Here is a 25,213-nt window from a genome sequence, read left to right on the forward strand (position 1 = left end):
GCATTCTCTCAACCAGCTTCATGAAGTATTCACCTGGAATGCATTTCAATTAACAGGTGTGCCTTGTTAAAAGTTAATTTGTGGAATTTCTTTCCTTCTTAATGCGTTTGAGCCAATCAGATGTGTTGTGACAAGGTAGGGGTGGTATACAGAAGAAAAGCCCTATTTGGTAAAAGACCAAGGCCATATTACGGCAAGACCAGTTCAAATAAACAAAGAGAAACGACAGTCCATCATTACTTTTAGACATGAAGGTCAGTCAATCCAGAAAATTTCAAGAACTTTAAAAGTTTCTTTAAGTGCAGTCACAAAAATCATCAAGCGCTATGATGAAACCGGCTCTCATGAGGCCCGCCACAGGAAAGGACAACCCAGAGTTACCTCTGTTGCAGAGGATAAGTTCATTAGAGGTTCCAGCCTCAGAAATGGCAGCCCAAATAAATGCTTCACAGAGTTCAAGTAACAGACACATCTCAGCATAAACTGTTCAGAGGAGACGGCGTGAATCGGGCCTTCATGGTCGAATTGCTGCAAAGAAACCACTACTAAAGGACACCAATAAGAAGAAGAGACTCGCTTAGGCCAAGAAACACGAGCAATGGACATTAGACTGGTGGAAATTTGAGATTTTTGGTTCCAACCACCGTGTCTTTGTGAGACGCAGAGTAGGTGAACGGATGATCTCCGCATGTGTGGTTCCCACCGTGAAGCATGGAGGAGGAGGTGTGATGGTGTGGGGGTACTTTGCTGGTGACACTGTCAGTGATTTATTTAGAATCAAAAGGCACATTTAAGCAGCGATACATCATCCCATCTGGTTTGCGCTTAGTGGGACTAATATTTGTTTTTCAACAGGACAATGACCCAACACACCTCCAGGCTGTGTAAGGGCTATTTTACCAAGAAGGAGAGTGATGGAGTGCTGCATCAGATGACCTGGCCTCCACAATCACCCGACCTCAACCCAATTGAGATCATTTTTTAAACACTATTTTGGTTACTACATGATTCCATATGTGTTATTTCATAGTTTTGATGTCTTCACTATTATTCTACAATGTAGAAAATAGCAAAAAATTAAGAAAAACCCTTGAATGAGTGGGTGTGTTCAGACTTTGACTGGTACGATAGAGAGAGAGAGAGAGAGAGAGAGAGAGAGAGAGAGAGAGAGAGAGCGAGAGAGACAGAGAGAGAGAGAGAGAGAGAGAGAGAGAGGGAGAGAGAGAGAGAGAGAGAGAGAGAGAGACAGAGACAGAGAGAGAGAGAGAGAGAGAGAGAGAGAGAGAGAGAGAGAGAGAGACAGAGAGAGAGAGAGAGAGCGAGAGAGACAGAGACAGAGACAGAGAGAGAGCGAGAGAGAGCGAGAGAGAGAGGCTGGCACTCACCTTTGACTATCTGCTTGGCGCAGGTGTTGTACACCTGTTCCTGTGTTGTGTTGGTGGGGAACACCCGGTCAAACACATAGGACTTCCCCTGTGAAGCCAAGACAGACACAGAGTCAGTCAATACATCACCCACGCACACACAGAAACACACAAATACACACAGAAACACCCACGCACACACACACAGAAACACACACAGACACACACAGAAACACACACAGACACACACACAGTCCTTTACACGGTCTCTGACTCTGGAAGCGTCTCAACTGTGACCCTGGTCCATACATAGTGCACTACTTCTGATATGGCTTGAAAGTAGTGCACTTTATAGGGAATAGGGTGCCATTTGGGTTGCAGACGGAGAAAAACACATCCCTGAACGCATTCCCCGATGCTGGATGCGTCTCAAACGGAAGTCTGTTCCCTATATAGTGCACTATTTTCAAGCCATATCCAAAGTAGTGCACTATACATGATACTGTGTAGGGTGCAATTTGGGACACAGCCAAACACAGCTCTTAGCGCGGCCTGACGCTATAAGGCTCTATTCAATCCCATTCAACGTTACAGCGTGGTTGAAATTTAAAGACAACATGTCGACTCTGCTATGCACTATACAATCATCACCTTAGAAAGCAGCTGTCCATTTCGTTGTGTTTGGCTTTGAAAACAGCGTCCACATCGTCCACACGTTTTCCCCACTCAGTTTCAACCTGTTGTTGAACCTCTTTCTTCACGTGTATCGATCACAGCGAGGTGAGTTTTAAAAGCACTGATACTGTTATGATGTGATTTTTGATTGCATTTATGTCAGAGTGGTTAGAGGGATAATAGAGCCCTGAGTAGCAGGCCATTAGGACCTGATGGAGGGACAATAGAGCCCTGAGTAGCAGGCCATTAGGACCTGATGGAGGGACAATAGAGTCCTGAGTAGCAGGCCATTAGGACCTGATGGAGGGACAATAGAGCCCTGAGTAGCAGGCCATTAGGACCTGATGGAGGGACAATAGAGTCCTGAGTACCAGACCATTAGAACCTGATGGAGGGACAATAGAGCCCTGAGTAGCAGGCCATTAGGACCTGATGGAGGGACAATAGAGCCCTGAGTACCAGGCCATTAGCCTGATGGAGGGACAATAGAGCCTGACAGTCCATTAGGACCTGATGGAGGGACAATAGAGCCCTGAGTCGGGTTCTTAGTGTGACTCAATAGAGTAACATCTCAATCTCTCTCTCTCAATAGAGCCCTGAGTCTCAGGCCATTAGCTCTCTCTCTCTCTCTCTTCTCTGTGAGTCAAGGTCACCACTCTCTCTCTCTCTCTCTCTCTCTCTCTCTCTCTCTCTCTCTCTCTCTCTCTCTCTCTCTCTCTCTCTCTCTCTCTCTCTCCACTGAGTGGCTCTAGAGAGTGGGGTTACTGAGTGGCTCTAGAGAGTGGGGTTACTGACTGGCTATAGAGAGTGGTGTTACTGAGTGGCTATAGAGAGTGGTGTTACTGAGTGGTTATAGAGAGTGGTATTACTGAGTGGCTAGAGAGAGTGTGTGTTCCTGAGTGGCTATAGAGAGTGGTGTTACTGAGTGGTTATAGAGAGCTGTGTTACTGAGTGGCAATAGAGAGTGGTGTTACTGAGTGGCTATAGAGAGTGGTGTTACTGAGTGGCTATAGAGAGTGTGTTTCTGAATGGCTATAGAGAGTGGTGTTACTGAGTGGTTATAGAGAGTGGTGTTACTGAGTGGCTATAGAGAGTGGTGTTACTGAGTGGTTATAGAGAGTGGTGTTACTGAGTGGCTAGAGATTGTTTGTTACTGAGTGGCTATAGAGGGTGGTGTTACTGAATGGCTTTAGAGAGTCGTGTTAGTGAGTGGCTATAGAGAGTGGTGTTACTGAGTGGTTATAGAGAGTGGTGTTACTGAGTGGCTATAGAGAGTGGTGTTACTGAGTGGTTATAGAGAGTGGTATTACTGAGTGGCTAGAGAGAGTGTGTGTTCCTGAGTGGCTCTAGAGAGTGGTGTTACTGAGTGGCTCTAGAGAGTGGTGATACTGAGTGCCTATAGAGAGTGGGGTTACTGAGTGGCTTTAGAGAGTGGTGTTACTGAGTGGCTCTAGAGAGTGGGGTTACTGAGTGGCTATAGAGAGTGGTGTTACTGAGTGGCTCTAGAGAGTGGTGTCACTGAGTGGCTATAGAGAGTGGTGTTACTGAGTGGCTATAGAGAGTGGTGTTACTGAGTGGCTCTAGAGAGTGGTGTTACTGAATGGCTATAGAGAGTGGTGTTACTGAGTGGCTCCAGAGAGTGGTGTTACTGAGTGGCTATAGAGAGGGTGTTACTGAGTGGCTATAGAGAGTGGTGTTACTGAGTGGCTATAGAGAGTGGTGTTACTGAGTGGCTATAGAGAGTGGTGTTACTGAGTGGCTCTAGAGACTGTGTGTTACTGAGTGGCTCTAGAGAGTGGGGTTACTGAGTGGCTATAGAGAGTGGTGTTACTGAGTGGCTCTAGAGAGTGGTGTTACTGAGTGGCTATAGAGAGTGGTGTTACTGAGTGGCTATAGAGAGTGGTGTTACTGAGTGGCTCTCGAGAGTGGTGTTACTGAGTGGCTCTAGAGGGTGGTGTTACTGAGTGGCTCTCGAGAGTGGTGTTACTGAGTGGATCTAGAGGGTGGTGTTACTGAGTGGCTCTCAAGAGTGGTGTTACTGAGTGGCTATAGAGGGTGGTGTTTTGATTATCCCCAGCTACCAACCCCTTGAGAGGATCACATCACAGTCCAACCCATTAGACGGATAAATATATCATACTGGAACCGGTATGGGAGGAAGAGGAGGGGGGAGATACAGAGAGAGAGAGAGGGGTGGGGGCGTACAGAGAGAGAGGGGTGGGGGAGTACAGAGAGAGAGGGGTGGGGAGTACAGAGAGAGAGGGGTGGGGGAGTACAGAGAAAGAGGGCTGGGGATGTACAGAGAGAGGGGGTGGGGGAGTACAGAGAGGGGGTGGGGGAGTACAGAGAGAGAGAGGGGTGGGAGAGTACAGAGGGAGAGGGGGTGGGGGGAGTACAGAGAGGCTCTCGGGAGTGGGGAGTACAGAGAGAGAGGGGTGGGGAGTACAGAGAGAGGGGTGGGGGGGAGTACAGAGAGAGAGGGGTGGGGGAGTACAGAGAGAGAGAGGGTGGGGGGGATTACAGAGAGAGAGGGGGTGGGGGAACCGTACAGAGAGAGAGGGGGGGAGAAACAGAGAGAGAGAGAGGGAGGAGAAACAGAGAGAGGGGGGTGGGGAGTACAGAGAGAGAGGGGTGGGGGGAGTACAGAGAGAGAGGGGTGGGGAGTACAGAGAGAGAGGGGTGGGGGGAGTACAGAGAGAGGGGTGGGGGAGTACAGAGAGAGAGAGGGGGTGGGGGGGGAGTACAGAGAGAGATAGGGGTGGGGAGTACAGAGAGAGAGGGGTGGGGGAGTACAGAGAGAGAGGGGTGGGGGGAGTACAGAGAGAGAGGGGTGGGGAATACAGAGAGAGAGAGGGGTGGGGGGAGTACAGAGAGAGAGATGGGTGGGGAGTACAGAGAAAGAGAGGGGTGGGGGAGTACAGAGAGGGAGAGGGAGAGGGGTGGGGGAGTACAGAGAGAGGGGGGAAACAGAGAGAGAGAGGGGGGAGATACAGAGAGAGGGGGAGATACAGAGAGAGAGAGAGGTGAGAGATACAGAGAGAAAGAGAGGGGTGGGGAGTACAGAGAGAGAGAGAGGTGGGGGAGTACAGAGAGAGAGGGGGAGAAACAGAGAGAGAGAGGGGGGAAACAGAGAGAGAGAGAGGGGAGAAACAGAGAGAGAGAGGGGGGAGAAACAGAGAGAGAGGGGGGAGAAACAGAGAGAGAGGGGGGGAGAACAGAGGGAGAGACAGGAAGGGGGGAGATACAGAGAGAGAGACAGGAAGAGAGGGGGGAGAAACAGAGAGAGAGGGGGGAGAAAGAGAGAGAGAGGGAGAAAGAGAGAGAGAGAGAGGGGGGGGGATACAGAGAGAGAGACAGGAAGAGAGGGGGAGAAACAGAGAGAGAGACAGGAAGAGAGGGGGAGATACAGAGAGAGAGACAGGAAGAGAGGGGGAGAAACAGAGAGAGGGGGGAGAATAGATAGTAGAGAGAGAGAGAGAGAGAGAGAGATAGAGAGATGTATATAGAGAGGGGGAGATACAGAGAGAGAGACAGGAAGAGAGGGGGAGAAACAGAGATGAGAGACAGGAAGAGAGGGTTTTTCACTACAGAGAGAGAGACAGGAAGAGAGGGTTGGAGAAACAGAGAGAGAGATGCCAATAAAGAGAGAGAGAGATTGAGATTGAATTGAGAGAGAGGGGGGAGATACAGAGAGAGAGACAGGAGAGAGGGGGAGAAACAGAGAGAGAGACAGGAAGAGAGGGGGGAGATACAGAGAGAGAGACAGGAAGAGAGGGGGGAGAAACAGAGAGAGAGAGGCAGGAAGAGAGGAAGGGTGAGAGAGTACATGGTCTCGAAGCAGCAGGCGGAAAGCCAATCTGGCTCCTGATTTAATCAGACCTCAGTGTTTGAGCCAGGGATGGAGGGAGGATTAATGGAGGGATGGAGATTGGAAAGACACTGCAGTGAAAATCTCCACAATGAAACAGACCTCAGACAACAATGTGTACCCTCCTCTCCTGCTATTAGCCAGCAAAGATTCTCTCAATTCAATTCAAGGCCGCTTTATTAGCATGGGAAACATATGTTAACATTGCCAAAGCAAGTGAAGTAGATAATACACTCAACATTACACAGAAGTTCCAAAAGAATAAAGACATTCCAAATGTCATATTATTTATATGTATTCTGTCTGTCTGTCTGTCTGTCTGTCTGTCTGTCTGTCTGTCTGTCTGTCTGTCTGTCTGTCTGTCTGTCTGTCTGTCTGTCTGTCTGTCTGTCTGTCTGTCTGTCTGTCTGTCTGTCTGTCTGTCTGTCTGTCTGTCTGTCTGTCTGAAATGGTAGGAGAACTGTTCTGGTTTTGTTTGCAGAACTACAGCTCTCTCATGGCACAGAGAGATGAAATGGAATTCCCGTTGTCCCATGAGATGGCAGGTAGAGATGGTGGGGCAAGGCAATGTCCTCCAGGCTAATTTAGCAAAGCAAAGGGAGCACTTTGCGGAGTTTCTCCATGATCAAATTCTGGGAAATAATTAGACTGGACTTTTTTTGCGTGTTGCGTGAATGCGTCGTGGTAGGAGAGTTGCAGATGAGCTGCCGTCGGGTGACTCTGACTCTCCTGCCCAAAAATGGGGACCTGTGTGACCTTAAGAACTGGAGGCCTGTGGCATTACTCTGTGCGGACTACAATAAATTTGTCAAGGTCCTCACTAACAGACTGAAGACCCATCTGGACTCTTTGTTCTGAAATCAGGGACATGTTGGACTTGTCGAGAGTTTCTCATGTGAACTTCGGACTGGTCTCTTTAGAGCAAGAGAAGGCTTTTGATATCTGTTTAATGTGATGTCTGTTTTTGTCAGAGTCGTGTGTATATTTATTTAGAAAACAAGGAGGAACAGGGTCAAAGGTTGGGGGATAACAGAACCTTTACTATTATTTAATGGGATGGTCACTCCTCTTCTCTCCTCCCCATTGCTCTTATTTTCTCTCCTCTTATCTATTTGTGTGTTAGACTGGTTAGGCTGGTTAGACTGGTTATGATGGTTAGACTGGTTATGATGGTTAGACTGGTTATATTGGTTAGACCAGTTATGATGGTTAGACTGGTTATGCTGGTTAGACTGGTTTCACTGGTTAGACTAGTTAGACTGGTTATGATGGTTAGACTGGTTATGATGGTTAGACTAGTTAGACTGGTTATGATGGTTAGACTGGTTATGATGGTTAGACTGGTTATGGTGGTTAGACTGGTTAGACTGGTTATGATGGTTAGACTGGTTATGATGGCTAGACTGGTTAGACTGGTTATGATGGTTAGACTGGTTATGATGGTTAGACTGGTTGGACTAGTTATGATGGTTAGACTGGTTAAGCTGGTTAGACTGGTTATGATGGTTAGACTGGTTATGATGGTTAGACTGGTTAGACTAGTTATGATGGTTAGACTGGTTAAGCTGGTTAGACTGGTTAGACTGGTTATGATGGTTAGACTGGTTTCACTGGTTTCACTGGCTAGACTAGTTAGACTGGTTATGATGGTTAGACTGGTTATGATGGTTATGATGGTTCTGATGGGTTATGATGGTTAGACTGGTTATGATGGTTAGACTGGTTAGACTGGTTATGATGGTTAGACTGGTTAGACTGGTTATGATGGTTAGACTGGTTAGATGGTTAGACTGGTTATGATGGTTATGATGGTTAGACCAGTTATGATGGTTAGACTGGTTAAGCTGGTTAGACTGGTTAGACTGGTTATGATGGTTAGACTGGTTAGACTAGTTATGATGGTTAGACTGGTTATGATGGTTAGACTGGTTAGACTGGTTATGATGGTTAGACTGGTTATGATGGTTAGACTGGTTAGACTGGTTATGATGGTTAGACTGGTTAAGCTGGTTAGACTGGTTATGATGGTTAGACTGGTTATGATGGTTAGACTGGTTAGACTAGTTATGATGGTTAGACTGGTTAAGCTGGTTAGACTGGTTAGACTGGTTATGATGGTTAGACTGGTTTCACTGGCTAGACTAGTTAGACTGGTTATGATGGTTAGACTGGTTATGATGGTTATGATGGTTAGACTGGTTATGATGGCTAGACTGGATAAGCTGGTTATGATGGTTAGACAAGTTAGACTGGTTATGATGGTTAGACTGGTTTCACTGGTTAGACTAGTTAGACTGGTTATGATGGTTAGACTGGTTATGATGGTTAGACTGGTTATGGTGGTTAGACTGGTTAGACTGGTTATGATGGTTAGACTGGTTTGACTGGTTTCACTGGCTAGACTAGTTAGACTGGTTAAACTAGTTAGACTGGTTATGATGGTTAGACTAGTTATGATGGTTAGACTGGTTATGCTGGTTAGACTAGTTTCACTGGTTAGACTATTTAGACTGGTTAGACTGGTTAAGCTCATATTGCCCCAAAACTACATTTTAGGATCTTCACTGAATAATACATGCTCAGCAGTTGTCTTCTATTCTGGTGCTGTTCTGAGGAGACTCAATCTGCTCTCTATTCCTATTGGCCCTGGTCCAAATGGCACTCTATTCCTATTGGCCCTGGTCCAAATGGCACTCTATTCCTATTGGCCCTGGTCCAAATGGCACTCTATTCCTATTGGCCCTGGTCCAAATGGCACTCTATTCCTATTGGCCCTGGTCCAAATGGCACTCTATTCCTATTGGCCCTGGTCCAAATGGCACTCTATTCCTATTGGCCCTGGTCCAAATGGCACTCTATTCCTATTGGCCCTGGTCCAAATGGCACTCTATTCCTATTGGCCCTGGTCCAAATGGCACTCTATTCCTATTGGCCCTGGTCCAAATGGCACTCTATTCCTATTGGCCCTGGTCCAAATGGCACTCTATTCCTATTGGCCCTGGTCCAAATGGCACTCTATTCCTATTGGCCCTGGTCCAAATGGCACTCTATTCCTATTGGCCCTGGTCCAAATGGCACTCTATTCCTATTGGCCCTGGTCCAAATGGCACTCTATTCCTATTGGCCCTGGTCCAAATGGCACTCTATTCCTATTGGCCCTGGTCCAAATGGCACTCTATTCCTATTGGCCCTGGTCCAAATGGCACTCTATTCCTATTGGCCCTGGTCCAAATGGCACTCTATTCCTATTGGCCCTGGTCCAAATGGCACTGGTCCAAACTGTGGCCCTGGTCCAAACTGACTCAGCTCAGTTGGTAGAGCATGGCGCTTCTACTGTACTGCCAGGGTAGTGGGTTCGATTCCCGGGACCACCCATACGTAGAATGTATGCACACATGACTGTAAGTCGCTTTGGATAAAAGCGTCTGCTAAAATGGCATATATATAGAACACTCTATTCCTATTGGCCCTGGTCCAAATGGCACTCTATTCCTATTGGCCCTGGTCCAAATGGCACTCTATTCCTATTGGCCCTGGTCCAAATGGCACTCTATTCCTATTCCAGACCATATCTACTGACTCACTGTCTGGCAGACCATATCAACTGACTCACTGTCTGGCAGACCATATCTACTGACTCACTGTCTGGCAGACCATATCAACTGACTCACTGTCTGGCAGACCATATCTACTGACTCACTGTCTGGCAGACCATATCTACTGACTCACTGTCTGGCAGACCATATCTACTGACTCACTGTCTGGCAGACCATATCTACTGACCCACTGTCTGGCAGACCATATCTACTGACCCACTGTCTGGCAGACCATATCTACTGACTCACTGTCTGGCAGACCATATCTACTGACCCACTGTCTGGCAGACCATATCTACTGACTCACTGTCTGGCAGACCATATCTACTGACCCACTGTCTGGCAGACCATATCTACTGACTCACTGTCTGGCAGACCATATCTACTGACTCACTGTCTGGCAGACCATATCTACTGACCCACTGTCTGGCAGACCATATCTACTGACTCACTGTCTGGCAGACCATATCTACTGACTCACTGTCTGGCAGACCATATCTACTGACTCACTGTCTGGCAGACCATATCTACTGACTCACTGTCTGTAAAAGGACATTCTGTTAGTTCTGGAAGTATTCTTAGGATGTTCAGTTATTGATTTCTACAGAACTGTTTTCAAATGTCTCAATTACACCGCCGATCAATATCTACCAAGTCACTAGTGTCAATATGCCAGTCATTCATTTCTACAGCAGACATACACAGTATTTAGATGTTCTGATTTCCTGTCATGGCCTAGTTGAATAAGTAATAGACTGGGGTTTCTGTCAACTCAAATGGGTTTCAAATAACTGAAATGGTTTTCAACTTGTCACAATTCGACCACCTGGGCCCGGGCCAGGTACAAACTGCGTACAAGATTTATCCATCATGTCGGATTGCAGTTGGGCCTCGTTCCGAATAATGTGTTCCACACAAACAGAACGCCCCAGCGAGCAGAACAACTGAAAACGTGCCGCAACCTTCACCAGGGTCTTTTTGAATGAAATTGAATCAAACACATTCCTATTGCTTTGCAAAGCCGTGTATTAACAGACACATTCCTATTGCTCTGCAAAGCCGTGTATTAACAGACACATTCCTATTGCTTTGCAAAGCCGTGTATTAACAGACACATTCCTATTGCTTTGCAAAGCCGTGTATTAACAGACACATTCCTATTGCTCTGCAAAGCCATGTATTAACAGACACATTCCTATTGCTTTGCAAAGCCGTGTATTAACAGACACATTCCTATTGCTTTGCAAAGCCGTGTATTAACAGACACATTCCTATTGCTTTGCAAAGCCGTGTATTAACAGACACATTCCTATTGCTTTGCAAAGCCGTGTATTAACAGACACATTCCTATTGCTTTGCAAAGCCGTGTATTAACAGACACATTCCTATTGCTTTGCAAAGCCGTGTATTAACAGACACATTCCTATTGCTTTGCAAAGCCGTGTATTAACAGACACATTCCTATTGCTTTGCAAAGCCGTGTATTAACAGACACATTCCTATTGCTTTGCAAAGCCGTGCATTAACAGACACATTCCTATTGCTTTGCAAAGCCGTGTATTAACAGACACATTCCTATTGCTTTGCAAAGCCGTGTATTAACAGACACATTCCTATTGCTTTGCAAAGCCGTGTATTAACAGACACATTCCTATTGCTTTGCAAATCCATTTGTTATTCAGATCTGCCTCCTCCTTAAGAAGCTAATCTGACGCTCTTTCTGTTCTGTTCTGTTCTGCTGCAGAAACCTGATAATGTGTGTGTGTGTGTGTGTGTGTGTTGCATGTGAAACACAGCAGACCAAGGCCTCCCTTCCTTCGACAGCCTCCAATCTGTTTTCAGCCTGAGAGAGGGAGAGAGGGGGAGAGGGAGAGAGGGGGAGAGGGAGAGACAAAGAGGGGTGGATTAGGAGGAGGAGGAGATGGAACAGAAGAGAGGGAAAGAGAAAGAGGAGGAGAGTGTGAGACACAGACAAGATGAAGAGGGAGGGAGGGAGGCAGGAAGGGAGGGAGGGAGGGAGGGAGGGAGGGAGGGAGGGAGGGAGGGAGGGAGGGAGGGAGGGAGGGAGGGAGGGAGGGAGGGAGGGAGGGAGGGAGGGAGGGAGGGAGGGAGAGAGGGGGAGAGGGAGTTAGGGAGGGAGGGAGGGAGGGGGAGGGGGAGAGGGAGGGAGGGAGGGAGGGAGGGAGGGAGGGAGGGAGGGAGGGAGGGAGGGAGGGAGGGGAAGGAGGGAGAGAGAGAGAGAGAGAGAGAGAGAGAGAGAGAGAGAGAGAGAGAGAGAGAGAGAGAGAGAGAGACATGCTGTAATGGGCTGGGCCCTGGGGACCATCACAGTTTTGCTCTCTAACCAGCCACAAGCCTGGGTGTGTTTGTAACGCCAGACTGTTTGACGTGGTGGGCATAACCAGTGCAGATTCTCTGTAACTCTCTCTGAGTCCATTTTCACACTCTACTACATTTCTGCTCCCTCGTCTCTTTTGCTTCTCTCTGTTTCCATGTCAACGCATCCCTAACCACGTCTGGGGGGTGGGTCAATTTTCGTAATTCATAAAAAACACAGATTGATAAATATGAGTTTTAGGGATTTGGTAACTGTCTGTTACCGCATGTGTTTATTGCCTTCCCCTGACTCCCACGAGTCATGGCCTATTTAAAGTACTGAGGGAGGAGGTTGTCTCTCCTCTCTTCCTCTCTGGGGCATTAAAGACCATTCACACGGGATTCAGCCTGCTAATCAGGTTTCATAACTCCAGAACGACAGACACACAGATAACAACATAATTACACTCCCCATCAACAACAGCATGCACAGTCCTGCAATACATTATTAAACAAATTCACCTGGATTAAATTAATCTGGAGTTAGAGGACAGAACATCTGAATAATCCCTTCTGCTCTGTCTCTGTCTCTGTCTCTGTCTCTGTCTCTGTCTCTGTCTCTGTGTCTCTCTCTCTCTCTCTCTCTCTCTCTCTCTCTCTCTCTCTCTCTCTCTCTCCCTCTCTCTCTCTCTCTCTCTCTCTCACCCACCTACCCACCCCTTCCCCCCCTGTCAATTAAATTACATTTGCTTTGTTGGCATGACGTAACAATGTATATGACGTAATATTTACATATCGCATAAATAATATTTTTTTTCTTACACTCAAACTGTGGCAATTTTATGGAACTGGAGCACCCTGCATTATTCATTAACAGGATGTGAGTGAGAGAATGAGAGAACGAGGGGAGAGAACGAGAGAACGAGATAACGAGGGGAGAGAAAGAGAGAACGAGATAACGAGAGAGTAAAGAGCAAAATAGCAGAGGGATGGAACGGTTCTCTTTGTTCCTCAATTGATTTTCACAGCTGGAGAATCAAGAGAGTTGAGACAGGAGACAGGAGACAGGAGACAGGAGACAGGAGACAGGAGACAGGAGACAGGAGAGGAGAGGAGAGGAGAGGAGAGGAGAGGAGAGGAGAGGAGAGGAGAGGAGAGGAGAGGAGAGGAGAGTGGGCTAGAGACAGGAGAGTGGGCGAGAGAGAGGTAGAGTGGGCTAGAGAGAGGGAGAGTGGGCTAGAGAGAGGGAGAGTGAGCTAGAGAGAGGGAGATGGAGCTAGAGAGAGGGAGAGTGGGCTAGAGAGAGGGAGAGTGGGCTAGAGAGAGGGAGAGTGGGCTAGGGAGAGTGGGCTAGAGAGAGGGAGAGTGGGCTAGAGAGAGGAGAGTGGGCTAGAGTGAGGGAGAGTGGGCTAGAGAGAGGGAGAGTGGGCTAGAGAGAAGAGAGTGGGCTAGAGAGAGGGAGCGTGAGCTAGAGAGGGAGAGTGGGCTAGAGAGGTAGAGTGGGCTAGAGAGAGGGAGAGTGGGCTAGAGAGAAGAGAGTGGGCTAGAGAGAGGGAGAGTGGGCTAGAGAGGAGAGAGTGGGCTAGAGAGAGGGAGAGTGGGCTAGAGAGGAGAGAGTGGGCTAGAGAGAGGTTGAGTGGGCTAGAGAGAGGGAGAGTGGGCTAGAGAGAGGAGAGTGGGTTAGAGAGAGGGAGAGTGGGCTAGAGAGAGGGGGAGAGAGAGAGAGGGAGAGAGAGAGACCCGTGGTTCCCATGCCAATAAAGACATTTGAATTGAATTGAACTGAATTACATTACGAGAGAGAGACATAGGGAGAGAGAGAGAGAGGAGAGAAGATGAGGGGATCAAATCACAGGGCTGCAGTGTCCATGGTGGTGGGGCCCCAAATCATGGGCATTAATATGGAGTTGCTGCTATAAAAGCCTACACTCTTCTGGGAAGGCTTTCCACTAGATGTTGGAACATTGCTGCGGAGACTTGCTTCCATTCAGTCACGAGAGCATTAGTGAGGTCAGGCACTGATGTTGGGCAATTAGGCCTGGCTCGCAGTCGGCATTTCAATTCATCCCGAAGGTGTTCGATGGGGTTGAGGTCAGGGCTCTGTGGAGTCCAGTCAAGTGCTTCCACATCAACAAACCATTTCTGGATGGACCTCGCTTTGTGCACGTGGGCATTGTCATTCTGAAACAGGAAAGGGCAATCCCCAAACTGTTGCCATAAAGTTGGAAGCACAGAATTGTCTTGAATGTCATTGTATGCTGTAGAGTGAAGATTTCCCATTACTGGAACTATAGGGGGCCTAGCCTGAACCATGAAAAACAGCCCCCGACCATTATTCCTCCTCCACCAAACTTTACGGTTGGCTCTATGCATTGGGGCAGGTAGCGTTCATCTGCCAAACCCAGGTTCGTCCTTGGGACTGCCAGATGGTGAAGTGTGATTCATCACTCTAGAGAACGAGTTTCCACTGCTCCAGAGTCCAATGACGGTGAGCTTTACACCACTCCAGCCGACGCTTGGCATTGGGCATGGTGATCTTAGGCTTGTGACATCTTGAAGCTCCTGATGAACAGTTCTTGTGCTGACTTTGCTTCCAGAGGCAGTTTGGAACTCGGTAGTGAGTGTTGCAACCGAGGACAGACGATTTTTATGCGCTATGCGCTTCAGCACTCGGTGGTCCCGTTCTGTGTGCTTGTGTGGCCTACCACTTCACGGCTGAGCTCTTGTTGATCCTAGACGTTTCCACTTCACAATAACAGCACTTACAGTTGACCGGGGGCAGCTCTAGCAGCGCATACGTTTGACAAACTGACCTGTTGGAAAGGTGGCGTCCTATGACGCTGCCACGTTGAAAGTGCTCTTCAGTAAGGCCATTCTACTGCCGATGTTTGTCTATGGAGATTTCATGGCTGTGTGCTAGACTTTATACACCTGTCAGCAACGGGTTGAAATAATAGAATCTACTAATATGAATGGGAAATACTTCTGTATATATAGTGAACATAACATACAGGATAAAGTGACCAGGAAACAGGATAACAAACAGTAATAGTACGTGATGAGTCAAAAATATTTAGTGCAAAAAGGGTCAATGGAGTTCGTTAAATAGTTAACCAATAGCTACCCGGACTAACTCTTCAGACTAACTATTCAGACTAACTATTCAGACTAACTATTCAGACTAACCCGGACTAACTCTTCAGACTAACTATTCAGACTAACCCGGACTAACTATTCAGACTAACTATTCAGACTAACTATTCAGACTAACTATTCAGACTAACCCGGACTAACTATTCAGACTAACTATTCAGACTAACCCGGACTACCTCTTCAGACTAACTATTCAGACTAACCCGGACTAACTATTCAGACTAACTATTCAGACTAACCCGGACTAACTATTCAGACTAACCCGGACTAACTATTCAGACTAACTATTCAGACTAACCCGGACTAACTATTCAGACTAACTATTCAGACTAACCCGGACTAACTCTTCAGACTAACTATTCAGACTAACCCAGACTAACTATTCAGACTAACCCGGACTAACTATTCAGACTAACTATTCAGACTAACCCGGACTAACTATTCAGACTAACCCGGACTAACTCTTCAGACTAACTATTCAGACTAACTATTCAGACTAACCCGGACTAACTATTCAGACTAACTATTCAGACTAACCCGGACTAACTATTCAGACTAACTATTCAGACTAACCCGGACTAACTATTCAGACTAACTATTCAGACTAACTATTCAGACTAACCCGGACTAACCCGGACTAACTATTCAGACTAACTATTCAGACTAACTATTCAGACTAACCCAGACTAACTATTCAGACTAACTATTCAGACTAACTATACAGACTAACCCGGACGAACTATTTATGGCTTGGGAAGTAGAAGATGTTCAGGGTTCCGTTGGTTCCAGACTTGGTGCATCGGTACCACTTGCCATGCGGTAGCAGAGAACAGTCTATGACTTGGGTGGCTGGAGTCTTTTTTTAGGGCCTTCATCTGACACCGCCTGGCATAGAGGTCCTGAATTACAGGGAGCTCAGCACCAGTGAGGTATTGGGTCCTACACACTACCCTCTGTAGTGCCTTGAGGTCGGATGCCAAGCAGTGGTGTTGCAGCCAGTCCAGATGCTCTCGATGGTGCAGCTGTAGAACTATGTGTGGATCTGAGCACCAATGCCAAAACTTTTCAGTCTCCTGATGGGAAAGAGGCGTTGTCGTGCCCTCTTCACAACTGTGTTGGTGTGTGTGGACCATGATAATTCCTTAGTGATGTGGACCATGATAGATCCTTAGTGATGTAGACCATGATAATTCCTTAGTGATGTGGACCATGATAATTCCTTAGTGATGTGGACCATGATAGATCCTTAGTGATGTGGACCATGATAGATCCTTAGTGATGTGGACCATGATAGATCCTTAGTGATGTGGACCATGATAATTCCTTAGTGATGTGGACCATGATAGATCCTTAGTGATGTGGACCATGATAGATCCTTAGTGATGTGGACCATGATAGATCCTTAGTGATGTGGACCATGATAGATCCTTAGTGATGTGGACCATGATAGATCCTTAGTGATGTGGACCATGATAGATCCTTAGTGATGTGGACCATGATAGATCCTTAGTGATGTGGACCATGATAATTCCTTAGTGATGTGGACCATGATAGATCCTTAGTGATGTGGACCATGATAGATCCTTAGTGATGTGGACCATGATAGATCCTTAGTGATGTGGACCATGATAATTCCTTAGTGATGTGGACCATGATAATTCCTTAGTGATGTGGACCATGATAGATCCTTAGTGATGTGGACCATGATAATTCCTTAGTGATGTGGACCATGATAATTCCTTAGTGATGTGGACCATGATAATTCCTTAGTGATGTGGACCATGATAATTCCTTAGTGATGTGGACCATGATAATTCCTTAGTGATGTGGACCATGATAATTCCTTAGTGATGTGGACCATGATAGATCCTTAGTGATGTAGACCATGATAATTCCTTAGTGATGTGGACCACGATAGATCCTTAGTGATGTGGACACCGGGGACCTTGAATCTCTTGAGCCGTTCCACTACAGCCCCGTCAATGTGATTGGTCGGCCCTCCATTTCCTGTAGCCCCACGATCAGCTCCTTTGTCTTGCTCACATTGAGGGAGAGGTTGTTTTCCTGTCACCACACGGCCAGGTCTCTGACCTCCTCTCTATAGGCTGTCTCAACGTTGAGGGAGAGGTTGTTTTCCTGTCACCACACGGCCAGGTCTCTGACCTCCTCTCTATAGGCTGTCTCAACGTTGTTTATGATCAGGCTTGTCGTTGGCAAACTTAATTAGTGTTGTAGATATGCGTATCCACTCCATAGTGGGTGAGCTTGGAGGGCACTACGGTGTTCAACGCTGAGCTGTAGTCAATGAACAGCATTCTCACGTAGGTGTTCCTCTTGTACAGGTGGGAAAGGGCAGTGTGGAGTGCAATAGAGATTGTGTCATCTGTGGATGTATTGTGGCCGTATGCGAATTGGATTGGACCCGGGGTGTCTGGGATGATGTTTTTTTTATGTGAGCCATGACTTTCAAAGCATGTCGTGGCTACAGATGAGTTCTATGGGGCGATAGTTATTTAGACAGGTTACCTTGGCCTTCTTGGGCACAGGGACTATGGTGGTCTGCTTGTAGGTATTTCATAAAATAATGTATATGTTGAAAGATAATGATAAAATAATTCTACTCTGAAACCTTGTAATTGTATGAAATTGATTAGAATCATAAAATTATAGTCTGATGATGTGTGTAGTTTTAGTCAGAATTAGATTAAACAATGTCTCTGTATAGTGGGAAAACACAGACTGTCTGAGCAAGGCGTAGCTTAGGATTTGAACTTGTATGTGTGGGCCAAAGAAAAAAAAACGAGGACAATTAAACTGTGTTTGGACCGACCTGGCTAGGCCTCCGACGCCACTGCTACTGGTCTGTCCGACCTGGCTAGGCCTCCGACGCCACTGCTACTGGTCTGTCCGACCTGGCTAGGCCTCCGACGCCACTGCTACTGGTCTGTCCGACCTGGCTAGGCCTCCGACGCCACTGCTACTGGTCCGTCCGACCTGGCTAGGCCTCCGACGCCACTGCTACTGGTCTGTCCGACCTGGCTAGGCCTCCGACGCCACTGCTACTGGTCTGTCCGACCTGGCTAGGCCTCCGACGCCACTGCTACTGGTCCGTCCGACCTGGCTAGGCCTCCGACGCCACTGCTACTGGTCTGTCCGACCTGGCTAGGCCTCCGACGCCACTGCTACTGGTCTGTCCGACCTGGCTAGGCCTCTGAAGCCACTGCTACTGGTCTGTCCGACCTGGCTAGGCCTCCGACGCCACTGCTACTGGTCTGTCCGACCTGGCTAGGCCTCCGACGCCACTGCTACTGGTCTGTCCGACCTGGCTAGGCCTCCGACGCCACTGCTACTGGTCTGTCCGACCTGGCTAGGCCTACGAAGCCACTGCTACTGGTCTGTCCGACCTGGCTAGGCCTCCGACGCCACTGCTACTGGTCTGTCCGACCTGGCTAGGCCTCCGAAGCCACTGCTACTGGTCTGTCCGACCTGGCTAGGCCTACGAAGCCACTGCTACTGGTCTGTCCGACCTGGCTCGGCCTCCGACGCCACTGCTACTGGTCTGTCCGACCTGGCTAGGCCTCCGAAGCCACTGCTACTGGTCTGTCCGACCTGGCTAGGCCTCCGAAGCCACTGCTACTGGTCTGTCCGACCTGGCTAGGCCTCCGACGCCACTGCTACTGGTCTGTCCGACCTGGCTAGGCCTCCGAAGCCACTGCTACTGGTCTGTCCGACCTGGCTAGGCCTCCGGGCCACTGCTACTGGTCTGTCCGACCTGGCTAGGCCTCCGACGCCACTGCTACTGGTCTGTCCGACCTGGCTAGGCCTCCGAAGCCACTGCTACTGGTCTGTCCGACCTGGCTAGGCCTCCGAAGCCACTGCTACTGGTCTGTCCGACCTGGCTAGGCCTCCGACGCCACTGCTACTGGTCTGTCCGACCTGGCTAGGCCTCCGAAGCCACTGCTACTGGTCTGTCCGACCTGGCTAGGCTTCCGAAGCCACTGCTACTGGTCTATCCGACCTGGCTAGGCCTCCGAAGCCACTGCTACTGGTCTGTCCAACCTGGCTAGGCCTCCGAAGCCACTGCTACTGGTCTGTCCGACCTGGCTAGGCCTCCGACGCCACTGCTACTGGTCTGTCCGACCTGGCTAGGCCTCCGAATCCACTGCTACTGGTCTGTCCGACCTGGCTAGGCCTCTGAAGCCACTGCTACTGGTCTGTCCGACCTGGCTAGGCCTCTGAAGCCACTGCTACTGGTCTGTCCGACCTGGCTAGGCCTCCGACGCCACTGCTACTGGTCTGTCCGAGCTGGCTAGGCCTCCGACGCCACTGCTACTGGTCTGTCCGACCTGGCTAGGCCTCCGAAGCCACTGCTACTGGTCTGTCCGACCTGGCTAGGCTTCCGAAGCCACTGCTACTGGTCTGTCCGACCTGGCTAGGCCTCTGAAGCCACTGCTACTGGTCTGTCCGACCTGGCTAGGCCTCCGAATCCACTGCTACTGGTCTGTCCGACCTGGCTAGGCCTCCGACGCCACTGCTACTGGTCTGTCCGACCTGGCTAGGCCTCCGAAGCCACTGCTACTGGTCTGTCCGACCTGGCTAGGCCTACGAAGCCACTGCTACTGGTCTGTCCGACCTGGCTCGGCCTCCGAAGCCACTGCTACTGGTCTGTCCGACCTGGCTAGGCCTCCGACGCCACTGGTCTGTCCGACCTGGCTAGGCCTCCGAAGCCACTGCTACTGGTCTGTCCGACCTGGCTAGGCCTCCGACGCCACTGCTACTGGTCTGTCCGACCTGGCTAGGCCTCCTACGTCCGACTGTCCGATGCCGCCGCAACTTCATCGGGTCCTGATCGACCCGAACGCATGTGATCGTCCTCGAGGCCGGTGTCGTTGCGCTGCTAGTGCAGCGCGTCAGGGGTGGTGGTAGGGGGGAGCTACTGTCACGGATCCCTCCGGATCTTTCTTCACCCACACCTGTCCCCTATTCCCACTGATTGTATTTGTATAAATGTTCCCTTTGGTTTCCGTTGGCCCGTCGATTATTGTTACTATGTCCGTTGGTCGTTGTGGATTGAGCAGATGATTACGTGTCATTGTGGATTGAGCAGATGATTACGGGTCTCATCCTGTGTGTATTTATTAGAGGTACTCTTTTGTTTTGGGTTTCAACCCTGTGTTTTGTGTACGTGTTTGTTTGGTCTTCGTCCCCGTGCCTCTACACGGCACGCCGTACTTTGGGCTGAATTAAAAACCCTATTACGCATTCCTGGGCCTGTCTCCCGAATCTCTTCATGCTAACGTGACACTTCTTTCTTTAAGTGGATTTGGGTCAATATCTCTTTCACCTCATTGTAGTAGACGTCCTTGTCCAAATGGAGGTTATTTATAGCTGTTCTGATGTCCAGAAGCTCTTTTGGGTCGTAGGAAATGATGGCAGAAACATTATGTACAGCGGCAAGAAAAAGTATGTGAACCCTTTGGAAATACCTGTATTTCTGCATCAATTGGTCATAAAATTTGATCTGATCTTCATCTAGGTCACAACAACAGACAAACAGTGTGCTTAAACTAATAACACACGAACAACTACATGTTTTCATGTCTTTATTGAACACACCATGTAAACATTAACAGTGTAGGGTGGAAAAAGTATGTAAACTGGTGAGGCGAAGATAGAACAGCCGCTACTCCCTCCAGCGCCATTTCCCCTCATTTTACGTGTCTGTTCAAAGCCCCGATAGAGCTGTGACTTCACATCTCTGACAGAAAAACAGACAGTCACGTCAGATCAGATATGATGGAAGTTCTTTCATATCAACCTGACACTTCCGTGTTGCTCAGTCTTCCGGTGATGTGCACATTGACACGAATGGGTTTAGCCTGTGGACTTAGCGAACTGACACACACTACAAGCCGACACACTACAGCCGACACACACGACTACACAGACACATCAATGTTAACTCTGAAAATGAGTTAAATTCACTTACATAAATTAAAATAAATTAAAGCAACCACAGTCTCCAGGGAGAGAGATTCATTTTAACTCCTCAAACTAAAATGCTGTGTCCTGATTTTCCACCCTTCTTCTAAAAGTGTTCACTTGCACAGTTACTCTCATGGATTTAAAAGCAGTGTAGAGAATTAGAACACATCCGGAGACCCTAGCTACTGGCCCCTAGCAACAGACCCCAGCTACTGGCCCCTAGCAACAGACCCCAGCTACTGGCCCCTAGCAACAGACCCAGCTACTGGCCACTAGCAACAGACCCCAGCTACTGGCCACTAGCAACAGACCCTAGCTACTGGCCACTAGCAACAGACCCCAGCTACTGGCCACTAGCAACAGACCCCAGCTACTGGCCACTAGCAACAGACCCCAGCTACTGGCCACTAGCAACAGACCCTAGCTACTGGCCACTAGCAACAGACCCCAGCTACTGGCCACTAGCAACAGACCCCAGCTACTGGCCACTAGCAACAGACCCCAGCTACTGGCCACTAGCAACAGACCCTAGCTACTGGCCACTAGCAACAGAACCTAGCTACTGGCCACTAGCAACAGACCCTAGCTACTGGCCACTAGCAACAGACCCTAGCTACTGGCCACTAGCAACAGACCCCAGCTACTGGCCACTAGCAACATACCCTAGCTATTGGCCACTAGCAACAGACCCTAGCTATTGGCCACTAGCAACAGACCCAACTATTGGCCACTAGCAACAGACCCCAGCTACTGGCCACTAGCAACAGACCCCAGCTACTGGCCACTAGCAACAGACCCCAGCTACTGGCCACTAGCAACAGACCCCAGCTACTGGCCACTAGCAACAGACCCTAGCTACTGGCCACTAGCAACAGACCCCAGCTACTGGCCACTAGCAACAGACCCAAGCTACTGGCCACTAGCAACAGACCCCAGCTACTGGCCACTAGCAACATACCCTAGCTACTGGCCCCTAGCAACAGACCCCAGCTACTGGCCCCTAGCAACAGACCCCAGCTACTGGCCCCTAGCAACAGACCCTAGCTACTGGCCACTAGCAACAGACCCCAGCTACTGGCCACTAGCAACAGACCCTAGCTATAGGCCACTAGCAACAGACCCCAGCTACTGGCCACTAGCAACAGACCCCAGCTACTGGCCACTAGCAACAGACCCCAGCTACTGGCCACTAGCAACAGACCCTAGCTACTGGCCACTAGCAACAGACCCCAGCTACTGGCCACTAGCAACAGACCCCAGCTACTGGCCACTAGCAACAGACCCCAGCTACTGGCCACTAGCAACAGACCCTAGCTACTGGCCACTAGCAACAGAACCTAGCTACTGGCCACTAGCAACAGACCCTAGCTACTGGCCACTAGCAACAGACCCTAGCTACTGGCCACTAGCAACAGACCCCAGCTACTGGCCACTAGCAACATACCCTAGCTATTGGCCACTAGCAACAGACCCTAGCTATTGGCCACTAGCAACAGACCCAACTATTGGCCACTAGCAACAGACCCCAGCTACTGGCCACTAGCAACAGACCCCAGCTACTGGCCACTAGCAACAGACCCCAGCTACTGGCCACTAGCAACAGACCCCAGCTACTGGCCACTAGCAACAGACCCTAGCTACTGGCCACTAGCAACAGACCCCAGCTACTGGCCACTAGCAACAGACCCAAGCTACTGGCCACTAGCAACAGACCCCAGCTACTGGCCACTAGCAACATACCCTAGCTACTGGCCACTAGCAACATACCCTATCTACTGGCCCCTAGCAACAGACCCCAGCTACTGGCCCCTAGCAACAGACCCCAGCTACTGGCCCCTAGCAACAGACCCTAGCTACTGGCCACTAGCAACAGACCCCAGCTACTGGCCACTAGCAACAGACCCTAGCTATTGGCCACTAGCAACAGACCCCAGCTACTGGCCACTAGCAACAGACCCCAGCTACTGGCCACTAGCAACAGACCCCAGCTACTGGCCACTAGCAACAGACCCTAGCTATTGGCCACTAGCAACAGACCCTAGCTACTGGCCACTAGCAACAGACCCCAGCTACTGGCCACTAGCAACAGACCCCAGCTACTGGCCACTAGCAACAGACCCTAGCTACTGGCCACTAGCAACAGAACCTAGCTACTGGCCACTAGCAACAGACCCTAGCTACTGGCCACTAGCAACAGACCCTAGCTACTGGCCACTAGCAACAGACCCCAGCTACTGGCCACTAGCAACATACCCTAGCTATTGGCCACTAGCAACAGACCCTAGCTATTGGCCACTAGCAACAGACCCAACTATTGGCCACTAGCAACAGACCCCAGCTACTGGCCACTAGCAACAGACCCCAGCTACTGGCCACTAGCAACAGACCCCAGCTACTGGCCACTAGCAACAGACCCCAGCTACTGGCCACTAGCAACAGACCCTAGCTACTGGCCACTAGCAACAGACCCCAGCTACTGGCCACTAGCAACAGACCCAAGCTACTGGCCACTAGCAACAGACCCCAGCTACTGGCCACTAGCAACATACCCTAGCTACTGGCCACTAGCAACATACCCTAGCTACTGGCCACTAGCAACAGACCCCAGCTACTGGCCACTAGTAACAGACCCCAGCTACTGGCCACTAGCAACAGACCCCAGCTACTGGCCACTAGCAACAGACCCCACCTACTGGCCACTAGCAACAGACCCCAGCTACTAGCCACTAGCAACAGACCCTAGCTACTGGCCACTAGCAACAGACCCTAGCTACTGGCCACTAGCAACAGACCCTAGCTACTGGCCACTAGCAACAGACCCTATCTACTGGCCCCTAGCAACAGACCCTAGCTACTGGCCCCTAGCAACAGACCCTTGCTACTGGCCCCTAGCAACAGACCCTAGCTACTGGCCCCTAGCAACAGACCCTAGCTACTGGCCCCTAGCAACAGACCCTAGCTACTGGCCCCTAGCAACAGACCCTAGCTACTGGCCCCTAGCAACAGACCCTAGCTACTGGCCCCTAGCAACAGACCCTAGCTACTGGCCCCTAGCAACAGACCATAGTTACTGGCCCCTAGCAACAGACCCTTGCTACTGGCCCCTAGCAACAGACCCTAGCTACTGGCCCCTAGCAACAGACCCTAGCTACTGGCCCCTAGCAACAGACCCCAGCTACTGGCCACTAGCAGCAGACCCTAGCTACTGGCCCCTAGCAACAGACCCTAGCTACTGGCCCTTAGCAACAGACCCTAGCTACTGGCCCCTAGCAACAGACCCTTGCTACTGGCCCCTAGCAATAGACCCTAGCTACTGGCCCCTAGCAACAGACCCTAGCTACTGGCCCCTAGCAACAGACCCTAGCTACTGGCCCCTAGCAACAGACCCTAGCTACTGGCCCTTAGCAACAGACCCTAGCTACTGGCCCCTAGCAACAGACCCTTGCTACTGGCCCCTAGCAATAGACCCTAGCTACTGGCCCCTAGCAACAGACCCTAGCTACTGGCCCCTAGCTTCTGGCCCTCTTCAGTCTGGAAGGTAATAAGAAATGTCTCTCACGGTTTCTATTATCTAACCGACCCACTTAACAACACTTCAACCCTGCATAGTTCATTCACATTCAATACATTCGGATTCTCCTCTGCACTGACAACCACGATCCCCCCAAATCTGGCAACCCCAGCTGTCTGCTACGGCTGCCACCAGCCAGTCTCTCTGGCTCAACGGCTTAAAACCCTGACTGTCATCTCCTGGTCTCCTCCCCTTCATCTGTCCTGATTGAAGAAGACTTGAAAGGTGAAAACAATATGGTGATCAGGCTCTTTCACCTGCTCTGTTCTTACAGATTGACTCCAGACGACCAGATGATGAAGGGAGACGAGGAGAGGAAGGGGGACAGATTTTGAGGCTTTATCCCAAATGGCATCCCATTCCCTGTATAATGCACTACTTTTGGACAAGAGAGCTCTATGGGTCCTGGTCAAATAGCATACTATTTGAGATGCAGACAGAGAGCTCTATGGGTCCTGGTCAAATAGCATACCATTTGAGATGCAGACAGAGAGCTCTATGGGTCCTGGTCAAATAGCATACCATTTGAGATGCAGACAGAGAGCTCTATGGGTCCTGGTCAAATAGCATATAATTTGAGATGCAGACAGAGAGCTCTATGGGTCCTGGTCAAATAGCATACCATTTGAGATGCAGACAGAGAGCTCTATGGGTCCTGGTCAAATAGCATACCATTTGAGATGCA

General features: G+C 49.5%; 1 protein-coding gene across 4 annotated transcripts in view; it reads right to left on the minus strand.

Moving 5' to 3' along the window:
• Window positions 1–25,213, minus strand: part of kif5ab (kinesin family member 5A, b) — a 169,581-nt gene that overhangs the window by 95,459 nt on the left and 48,909 nt on the right. For all 4 annotated transcript variants that reach the window (XM_052526447.1, XM_052526449.1, XM_052526448.1 and 1 more), the window contains exon 2: window positions 1,386–1,473. In XM_052526447.1, coding sequence (XP_052382407.1) covers window positions 1,386–1,473 — 88 coding nt within the window. The remainder of the gene's footprint in view (window positions 1–1,385; window positions 1,474–25,213) is intronic.

This window comes from Oncorhynchus keta, chromosome 10 (assembly GCF_023373465.1).
Source record: "Oncorhynchus keta strain PuntledgeMale-10-30-2019 chromosome 10, Oket_V2, whole genome shotgun sequence".
Classification (NCBI taxonomy): Eukaryota; Metazoa; Chordata; class Actinopteri; order Salmoniformes; family Salmonidae; genus Oncorhynchus; species Oncorhynchus keta.